Raw genomic sequence first — 10810 nt, 5'->3', positions numbered from 1 at the left:
GGTGGGCTAAGTCACAATTGTTCTATGCAGGTGATCATCGCCACTAAAACTTGCAGGTCACAGTACAAACTCTCCCATTTAAGTTAAAAGGGTCCCCTCCATTCTGTTGTCTCCTATGCTCAATGGGTCTGCCGTAAAGTATATATTTTTAAATGCCGTACAAAAAGATCAGACAACATGGCTGTAGAAAAAAATAATAATTTAGTAATTTTGGAGCCATGCTCAGCACATGGATTGGATTCCGTCATGAATCTTTAACTGTATATGTCTGTGTGTGTGTATATATATATATATATATATATATATATATATATATATATATATATGATACTAGTATTCATGATCTGAATATGAATTTTTGACCAAGTGCCAGGAATTACTGTTACAGTTTCTGATTGTGGGGTTTCCGTGTGTTAAGTCTTCTTTTGCTCTTGAGTTTGGGGTACATCACATGACCGACTTCTCGCTTTCCTCCTCTGTACAGCCGTGCGCAGAGCATCTAGGATCAGCTCTCTGTTGTTTGCCAGGTTGTACTGTGTTAGTTTCATCAACCTGTCAAAGTCCCGTTCACTGTAGGTAAAGTTTGTCAGAAAATAAGGGGAAAAGGCTCCTGTGACATCCACATCCCCATCTGACATTTCTTCCGGAGATCTTAACACACCTGAAAGAGGACGAATGAAAAAAATCAATTGTAGGGTGGTAAAGGTTACACACTGGGAAGGGGTTAAAATTCATTATATTTGGGAGGAATCACTTTGCACTGTCCCTATTGGCTGGGTCTCTGCCATTTCTGTGCTTGCAAGTTGCCTTGGAACTTGGAATGGCAGGGAGGACACACTAAAACTGCCTGTCTAGTTCCCCCTACCCCCAACTGCCTGTTTTAGTGAATACTTCTCATAATATCATAATTCTGGACCATCTTTTCTTATAGCTCTGTGTTGTTCTGCTCCTCGGGGGCGTGTCCCTACAATCTCCGGTACAGTCTCAGACACGCCTCCTACTGGTAACACTCAGCAGAGCAGAAGCAAACATAGAGCTATGGGGGGGGGGGCAGAATTGTTATTGGAAATACACATGTTCACAGAAACAAGCAGTCAGGTTTCTCCTTAAAGCGTAACTGTCATGTTTTTTTTTATTGCAGAAATCAGTAGTATAAGCGATTTTAAGAAACTCTGTAATAGGTTTCATCAGCCAAAAAAGCCTTCTTCTGTACTCAAGAAGCAATCTCCCCCCCTCCCCCCCTGACTTCTTATCTGTGCATTATCAGGCAAATACGTCTTCATTACAGAGAAGCCAGTGAAGACGGGTTCTGCTCTCTCCATTGTAAGCCTATGGAGGGGAGAGGGGCTGAGGGAGATGAGGGAGCAGGAAGAGGTGACATGAAGGTCAGCTGTTTGTAGACTCTCTGGGCACCTAAACCGCTAAATTCAGGTGTCAGAAAGGTCAGGGCTTATCTATGAACTTACTGAGAGAAGATTGCAGGGTGTTGTGCTGTGCAGGACTGCTCCGTGCTCAGTCACTCCTAACAGCCCCTCCCCTCTCCATAGCCACATAATGGACACAGAAATCCTGCTTCATTTGATGTGAGGGGGGAGGCTGGGAGATTGCTTTTTCACTACAGAAGGAAACTCTTTTAGTACATAAAAACTATTACAGAGTTTCTTAAAATCGCTTGAACTGTTGATATTTAATGTTTTCAGAAAAATGACCCTGAAATGACAGTTACGCTTTAAGCATCTTCTGAGGACCCATGACTACTTTCCCTTGTCTTCTATATTACATGCATGTAATAGGAGCAGGGGCGTAGCTAAAAATGGCTGGGCCCCATAGCAAACTTGATTGCTATGTTACGCCCCTGAATGGGAGTAAGATAGTAATACGTGTGTATTAGGATTGCTGATAATACACTAAATTATTATAGCACTATGGTCATACCTGGTTCCTTAAATTTTTGGAAAGTGTCATTCACAAGGGGGAAGTGAAGCACAGTCGGACAGTTATCATTATCTTTATCATTAAAGACGTAGCACTCCTTGTGTGTCTTCCTCTCCTCCTCGCTCAGCGATACCTTAGGGAATCCGATACCTTGTGTGGTGCAGTACTGACACGTCTGTTCCACCGACTGAAAACAGATAGAAGCATGTTTAAAAAAAAAATTACCTGGACATTCAATTATTTCTATATTTCCTGTAATCTGCCATCATTGCCTGTTGTTAGGCTCAGTCCATCTCTAGTAACAGATCAGCATGGAACATAGGAAGTGGGGAAAGACTTTGTAACTGCTATGTGCAGGACAGGGAGAAAGCGAGTCTGAGCTGTGTACCCTGGGAGCCTGTCTCCCTCCTTCAGAAGATCCTCACTGTCTCTTAAAGGTAAATCAAGGCTTTTGTTTCATAATTGAGTATTGAATTGTTTATACACTCCAGTCAAATGCTGACACACTCCATAGACGAGAATGTATACTTTCAATTGAACAACTGACACAGTCCTATGAAATTATGTTGAAGAAGTCTAATTGAACTGAAGGATACAGGTATTTACTGGCAGCTCTTTAGCTGAACATTACCTACCTGAAGGGGGGTGTCCAGAGTATAGTCAAAAGATATAATGACGTCCACTTTCCTTGCTTGGCGGAGTAAAGGAGGAAAACTGGCGTTAATGAAATAACCGGCATCCACAAGGCACAGATTGTCGGCAAGTGGTGTAAGCAAGTTGGGAAAAATGTCTAAATTGGAATCTAAAAGACAAAAAAAATGTATAAGAAGAATTATATTGCTATGTTCTATAATATGAAGCTCCTTGAGGATCTTTCAGGGAGTATAAATCTACAATTCTAATGCTATAATGGATGACTTACCTTTCCATGGGGTGAACTGCGGCTGCTGGTAATAGTCTTTATGTAAGTAAAGTCCCCGCAAGAAATTATGTTGCTCCCCATCTATGGGCCTGTTGGTTAATACACCCTTCAAAATGCCGCTTAAAGTCCCATCTGGTGTGATCAGGCTGGTTTTTGTGTGTGCAGATTCTCTCCTCACCCGGATGCTACCTTCATCTTAGGGAGAAGACAATAATAATAATAAAAAAAAATAAAACAAATAACAATAATACTAACAATAAAAATAATAATAAAATTAGTTTATGTTCTTTTATGCTATGAATAAAAGAAAAAAGTAGATGAGATCTGAGTATACCTATATCCTTAATTTTGTCTTTAATCCACGTGTCCCAGAAAGTGTCCGTTTGAGTGGTTAAATACCAGGTGTCCACTAAATTCAGGGAGAAGACATTTCCCCATAGACCTATGTGAGAAAAACAGTAATATATATGAGTGTGTTATTTGGAACATAGAATCATTAAGCGGTGCTTGGGGGGACTAGGGGAGGTGTGTGTCTGTGAGGAGACCGTAAAAACTGGGGTATTAGAGCCTTTAAAGCTGTGCAATGCTTCATGGGAAAAATATGCAAAGTAGTTAATTTCAAACAGGAAAAGACATGCTCTACAGTGCCACCTACTGGAGGTAATGCTGGTGTCGGCACTCTTAATCAACTATTGGTAGCCTATCCTGTGGATAAATTATCCTGTTTAAAAAGGTTTTATAAGAAAAAAATAAAGTATATATCAAGCTAAAATCTCCACCAGGAGGGAGTACCCAGGGGCATAACTATAGGGGGTACAGAGAGTGCTGTTGCACCTTCTCACAGGAGCTTGATGTGGCCTGTAAAGTCTCTACTCCCCGTATGAGGAGGCCACTACTATAGATGAGACATTATAGTTAAGGGGCCCTGGCCTTAAGTTATGCCTCTGGGGGTCTCCATCTGTAGGCAGCTGTATTGCCTTTGTAATTCAATGGAGATAATCACAATTTTTCTTTCTGTTAAAAAGACTCTGTCAGTAGGTTTATGGTGTCCTATCTCAGGGTAGCATAAACTAGAGACAGAGAAGCTGAACAGAATGATGTATCACTTACATTGTTCTGAGCAGCAGATCCAGAGTTCTCCTCCTGAATAACCTGGACAATAAGTAGTTCTCTCCATTATGTGCAGGAGCCCAGTAGTCCTGGATATCCATGAGCAACAGAACACTCCGCCACCAGCTGCTGATTGGCAGTTATCTATCCATGCTGTGTATAGGCAGCAACTGTCAATCAGCAGCTGGAGGGGGGGATGTGGCAAGAATCCCATTCTCCTGCATATTAGGAGAACGGCTGAACAGAATGATGTAAGTAATACAGTTCAGCATTTCTGTCACTAGTTTATGCTGCTCTCATTTAAGGAAACATAAACCTAGTGATAGACTCCCTTTAAATTCATAAAAAATTAAAACAGAAAAAAAAAACTCCATATATGGGGCCCCACAGAAGCCTATGGCACCTTACCTTGTAGGAAACAGATACGAGGTTCTGGGTGTTTCTTCATCAGGCGACCCATGTAAAATTCACTCCAAAAGTCCTCAGTTCGGATGAAGGCGCCATATTTAAGGAGCCCTACTTCATAAGGGGTAAATTCACACCACTCTGAAATTACACACAATAGTCAAAACATAGCATTCGGCATGCATAAATTTTGGCCTTGGTCTTAACGTGGGACCACTGTAGATAGTTGACACTGTCGTGGGGTACTCCATGTAAGGCACTGTTATATAGTCACTAGAGATGAGTGCAAATGGAGCATGCTCGAGTCGATTACCGGTGGCTAAAGCAGTTGGAAAACATGGATACTGCCTATGGCCTGTGACTGTATCCATGTTTACCAGGAAGCCTTAGGGCTGCATCCAACGTCTTCAGCCACTGGTAATCAAATGCAGAACGAGTGGACTCAAACATGTTCCAGTTGTGCTCATCTCCAGTAGTCACTGATCTAGTATGTCACATAGGACAGACTGGGGCTGGCTTTTACATGGAGCCATGTGACGAGCTGGAACTTTTAGGGAAGACAAGGGTCTGCAATGAAGATACCTTTAAAATCCAGGGTGCTGATTTTGTCTTGTTTCACGTTAATAGCTAGGTAGATGGGTAATGGGTTTTGACCATTGTCCAAGGCTGCTTGTTGGTCTGAAAGTTTAAACTCATTTTTCTGCAATGAAAAAGTTAAGAAATGTCCCTGATGAACAATCATATGGAAGAGAAGTGTGGCAGAAGATGTTCAGGTCTGTTACATGGCTGATGGGTCCCACTCATCTGAATGGAAGATATTTTATTGTAGACAGTTACCAACAAATGTATACATGTAAACATACTCTTAAAGGGGCTATCCAGCACTACAAAAACATGGCCACTTTCTTCTAGAGAAAACCTCCTTTTAAAGGAGTTGTCTGGCCCCAGAAGATTTTTAGTTAATAACGTTATACTTACCTGCCCTGACTGTGCCTAGTAACAGGACCCCAACTAAAAACTTTGAGGGCTGGACAAGATTTAAAAAAAAATGAATTAACGAATACCTATAATTTCTACAAACTTATGATATGTTGTGACCAGTGTTCCCTTTAAGCTGCACTACCTAAAAGGAATCCCCGCTTACTGCTGCCAGCCGCCTGCTCAGCCTTGGATCTGTGAGCAGCGGCTGGCAAAGCCAGGGCTGGATTCCTCGCTCTGCCAAGCAATCTTGTGGCCAGAGGCAGTATCATGCCTCCGGCCACAAGAGGCCGCTCTCTCCCCTATCGCTGCAGCATGCAACGCGATGTCACTCGTGCGCCTGGAGAGTGGGGAAATGGACGGAATGCCAGGGGACTGCACGGGAGGCAGGTAAGTATAGTTTTATGTTTTTTTTTCAATAATAGGGATGGTGGTGCCTACAGGGGAAGGAGGAATACAAACAAGGGTTATTGTCAACAGAAGGGGGGCTTACTATAGGAGAGGTTTATCTACAGGGGTTTGTCAATGGGGCAGATTGCCCACGGGGGCATTATCTATATGGGGTATTGCCTACAGGATGCACAGAGGTGGCCACACTACCATACAAGGGAACAGAGGGGACTTAATTTCTATTTTTAGGGGCACAGAGCGGACCTTACTATTATATGCGGGCACAGAGGGGTGTAACTACTTTATAGGTGCACAAAGGGGACCTAACTGCTATTTAGGGGAACAGGGAGGAGCTAACTATTATATGGGGGGACAGATGGGCCCAACTACTATTCGGGGACACAGCGGGATCTAACTACTGTATGAAGGCACAGGAAGAAGACAGGTGGAAGAAGGGAACCTATACTATATTGAGGGACAAAGAGGGCCTATACTTATTGGAGAAACAGAGGGGGGCCTAATACTATATGTATTATATATGGGCTTTCAATGGGGGCGTATCTACTATATGGAGACACAGAGTGGGCTAACTACCACTTGGAGGCAAATGTATATGCTACATTAAGTTTTAGACTATGGTACCGCCATTCCAGTATTAAGTTTTTGGTTTTCCCAACTTTTCTTGAACATTGCCTAGCTCTCTTGCCAGCATTAGCTGAAGCTTAGAGGAAACACTGAAAGTAAGAGATTTTCCACCCACAAGATAGATGCCTAATCACTGGTAATTACTGCCCATTAATAGTCCCATTGGCTGAATTTTTTTATTTCTTACCTTGTTATACAACATTGATTCAAGAATTAGTCCCCAGAGGTCGGTGAATGAAGACTTCTGGCCGTCTTTGGCCGCCTGCTTGAGCTCCTTGCGATAGTACTTGAGCCGACTCATCGAAAAGGTGTTGAGTTTATTTTTGGTCATATGCTTCTTGACGTTGTTTATGGCCTCGGACATGTTGTTCTGTGACCAGTTAGGATCCTCATACAGTTTGCTTGTGGTCCTAATCAAAGCATAAGTCAACGCTAAAAAATTGAGCAAGTATCTAAGGGGAACAGGATTTAGGGCAGGGATGGGGAACCTTCGTCCCTCCAGCTGCAAAACTACAATTCCCATCATGCCCCCTTGTATGATGGGAATTGTAGTTTTACATTAGCTGGAGGGTCTAAGGCATGTAAGACTCTACAGGTAAGTATTGTGGAGGTCATGTGACTTGGTACTAGGGAACTTTGGTAAACTCTAAGGCACCAGCTGGCAATGGAAAACACATAGAAGAATATCCTGGCCACATTCTGCAACGTTTTCTATTTCTTACCATGTGGAACCAGAGGCGCTTGCTATATAAGTAACACAGTCTAACAGACCTATGTTCTGAAGTCCACACAAATGACTGCTCAAAGAGGCCATGGCTCGGGCTCCTCCACCTGTTGCCATCACGGCCACGACTGGAATCTACAAAACAAAAGCCAACAGCAGTCAACAGTTTTCCTCTGGCTACTGCAGACTCATCAGGGATCACCCTATCAGTAAATGTATATATAATGCAAAATCCAAACATACAAGCTCCATGCAGATGTTCGCTTTGGTGGGATTTGGGCCCAGAACCCAAGGACTCAGCCACCGTGCTGCCCACAACTACAATGACATGCAAGGCATTGCAGTTTTTAAGTGTCTTCCATGATATGGGTATAACCATTAATAAAATGTGACCCCCATACTTATTCAGGCTGGGTTCACACTATGTATATTTGAGGCTGTATTTGGTCCTCATGTCAGGTCCTCATAGCAACCAAAACCAGGAGTGGATTGAAAACACAGAAAGGCTCTGTTCACACAATGGTAAAATTGAGTGGATGGCCGCCATATAACGGTAAATAACTTCCATTATTTCAATACAACAGCCGTTGTTCTAAAATAACAGCAAATATTTGCCATTAAATGACGGCTATCCACTCAATTACAACATTATGTGAACAGAGCCTTTCTGTGTTTTCAATCCACTCCTTGTTTTGGTTGCTATACAGCCTCAAACATACAGCCTCAAATATACGTAGTGTGAACATAGCCTCATGCTGTATCTGGTTTGATTAAGAAATTGCCATATATTCCCAAAGTATGGAGACCTGCTTCAAACCGACAGGTTTCTCACCTCTTCTCCCACCAAGTCTTCTTCCAGCCCCAGTACTTTTTTCAATGCGTCGGCCACCAGTCTTTGGCGTTTTTGAAGGAATATTTTCTCTTTATCGCATAAGTCAAATCCCAGTCTAACATCGAGCTCTTCTGGGCTGAAATGACATTCATTTATGTGAACAGATATGAACTGTAAGTGACCCGTATACACACATATATTAAAAGACAACAATATCTTATTATAGATAGGAGTAAGACCCCCTGTGGACCACCGTGAAACACAGTCTGTATACTGTCCACAATTATGGACAGTGTCAGATACAATGTATTCTATGAGCCAAGGCTCTATGCAATGCCTATGGTGTTGCCAGTAGATGGCGCTGTAGTATCTAGTAGTGATGATTACCTAAGTTTATCTTTGAGATCTGTTATATATATATATATATATATATATATATATATATATATATATATATATATATATATATTATGCTTATTAAAATTAAAACATAAAAGTTTTTATGTATAAAACCAAATTTATTTTAAGCCCTAAAATAAATTGGTTACTGTTCGTATATTAGTATATGGTATGGTTAAAAAAAAGTTATGTGTCTATTAAGGGGCCCTGTCGCTTAAAAAAAAATTGACATGTCCTAGGAATGTGTTACAAGTTTTGGTCAGTCAGGGTCTGGGTGTGCAGGAAGCCAATGATTTTTTAGAGCAAAGAGAAGCACTCAGCTAAGCTCTTCTCTCCCTGACTTGCTGCAATCTCCGTATCACTGCACTCTCCATAGACTTTGAATACAATGAGGAACATCTTCTGCAGTTAGATGGAATAGGCGACTTAGATAGAGAAGGGCTTAGCCAAGGACTTCTCCCAGTTTCATCTAATGATTGGTGGGGCATCTAGGATATGTTCAAAAATGTTAAGAACAGCTTTATAGGTATTATTATTATTATTATTATTATTATACTATACCATTCATTTAATTTAATTTGCACGTCCAAAGGCTTTCCCTGAAAAGAGGGGAAAAATACAGATCAACGTTATGATTAAAATCGACAACAAGATTTAATTTTTTAACATGAAAAAGATGACATGACATGTTATAAACATATAGCATAGGGGTCACACATCTATGGCTTTGCACTCAGCATGCCCTGACAGTAACAGGCTGGTTACAATTGCATCATCTGTATCTGGGTCCTGCAACCATTCAGTTTATTACCGGTATGCCATATGCAGCATGTACGGCCACCACATCTAAACCCCTACCCCCTGGGACTATATGTGGTATAGGTTGAGTAATTTGTCATTGCTTCTACTTGGTCACTTAATTTGGTTATAATATAAACTAAAGGTGTAGAGATTCCAAGTGCAGCATTACTCACCTCCATTGCAGGTATCTGGACACTAATCTCATTCTCCATAGGAGATATTAAGTTGAGAGGCACAATGGTCTGATTTGAACTATCATTTTCTGTATCATTGGACTGAAAGAAAAGTAAAGCGAATAATTATAGACCATACAAAGCAGCTCCTTTAAGAAGCCTTAAAACTTGACTGGGGATTTAACATGAAAAGCCTGTGGCTCCCTGTGATGGGGAAGTTACCCCTCTGTATGACAGCTGTTTCAGGGTTGTTGCCCCTCATCAGTACAGAGCAGAGTGTTGGATTGCTGCAGAGAGGCCTGTTGTTGAGAGACCATAGCAGTAATGTTTCTCCTTAAAGTGAGGAAGATTAGAAAAAGGACTATGCAACGTAGCTTTCTGACAGCATCTATTGGATTTTCTGGATAGCCAAATTTAAGTGAATCTGTATCACCAGAACACTGTCCCCAAGCCCCCTGATACCATTCATCAATTCTTCTAAATCCATGCCTGGTCTGGAGGTCTATCTGCCTCCTGGGGTCGGTGTTTGGATAAAAAACTTATTTGTGTCAAATGGGCGGGACCTAGAGCATCTGTACCCTTGCCCTGCAGCCCCTCTCTCTCCGGCCCTGGGCTGGATCTTCATGTTCCATAGGCCCAGGCCTGGATGCTGTAGGCCCCGCTCCTTTGACACGGCACGCTGGTTGAATAGAATAATTTTTTTAACTCAAACATCAGCTCGAGGAGTTATATAGACCCTCAGACCAGGCATGGATTGAGAAGAGCTAGCTAACGATACCAGAAGTTTGGGGGCAGTGTTCAAGCAATACAGATTTGATTTAACCCCCCAAGTTATATTTTAAGGCTTCTTAAATGAGCAAAACTTTACCTCGAAGTGAAAGCTACCTGCAAAAGGTGGTGTCAGACAGCTGCTCTGCATGTCCGTCTTCCCAGAATTCCCACTGCGCACAAATGGCCTAGAAGTTTCCACACACTCTCCCTAAAGAGAAACCTTACCCCCATAGTTATAGACGAGAACTCTCTTGATCTCCATGAAGTAGTCCTAGGCCCATTTCTTCGAACCACAGACAGTTGTTTTGTTGCATTCTGTTTGCAGCTTTATGCCATACAATGCAATTTTTATATACCAAATCTTTATAGGGAACTTTATTTTTTAGACTCTAGGGTACTATTACACAGAATGATAATCGGCCGAAATGGCCCGATTCGGCTGACTATCGCTCTGTGTAATAAATACAACGATCAGCCGATGACAACGATCATCAGCTGATATAGGTTTGAACCTATAATTCTCGGGCGCCGACGGCTGGCGGCTGACGATATACATTACCTATTCAGGCTGCAGGGCTCCTCTTGCGGTCTTCTCCCCGACTCCCGCACGCTCCAGCTTCAGAGCGGCCTGCCTCAGCTGACAGGCCACTCAGCCAATCACTGGCCGGGACCACCGCGCCGAAGACCGCAAGAGGACCCCTGCAACCTGGATAGGTAATGAATAA

The 10810-nt window shown here is 42.2% G+C and overlaps 1 protein-coding gene across 1 annotated transcript in view; it reads right to left on the bottom strand.

Annotated features, from left to right (window-relative positions):
* Positions 1-293: 293 nt before the first annotated feature.
* Positions 294-10810, bottom strand: part of LOC138777148 (cytosolic phospholipase A2 delta-like) — a 30996-nt gene continuing 20479 nt past the window's right edge. The window contains exons 9-20 of the mRNA XM_069956254.1: positions 9315-9416; positions 8902-8939; positions 7942-8077; positions 7108-7244; positions 6573-6795; positions 4955-5072; positions 4376-4513; positions 3192-3299; positions 2858-3052; positions 2571-2737; positions 1936-2122; positions 294-661 (exon numbers count right to left, since the gene is read on the bottom strand). Coding sequence (XP_069812355.1) covers positions 414-661; positions 1936-2122; positions 2571-2737; positions 2858-3052; positions 3192-3299; positions 4376-4513; positions 4955-5072; positions 6573-6795; positions 7108-7244; positions 7942-8077; positions 8902-8939; positions 9315-9416 — 1797 coding nt within the window. The 3' untranslated portion in view covers positions 294-413. The remainder of the gene's footprint in view (positions 662-1935; positions 2123-2570; positions 2738-2857; positions 3053-3191; positions 3300-4375; positions 4514-4954; positions 5073-6572; positions 6796-7107; positions 7245-7941; positions 8078-8901; positions 8940-9314; positions 9417-10810) is intronic.

Source organism: Dendropsophus ebraccatus, unplaced genomic scaffold, assembly GCF_027789765.1.
Source record: "Dendropsophus ebraccatus isolate aDenEbr1 unplaced genomic scaffold, aDenEbr1.pat pat_scaffold_526_ctg1, whole genome shotgun sequence".
Taxonomy (NCBI): domain Eukaryota; kingdom Metazoa; phylum Chordata; class Amphibia; order Anura; family Hylidae; genus Dendropsophus; species Dendropsophus ebraccatus.
The sequence above is the reverse complement of the archived record's forward strand: the minus strand, read 5'-3'. Positions and strand labels throughout refer to the sequence as shown.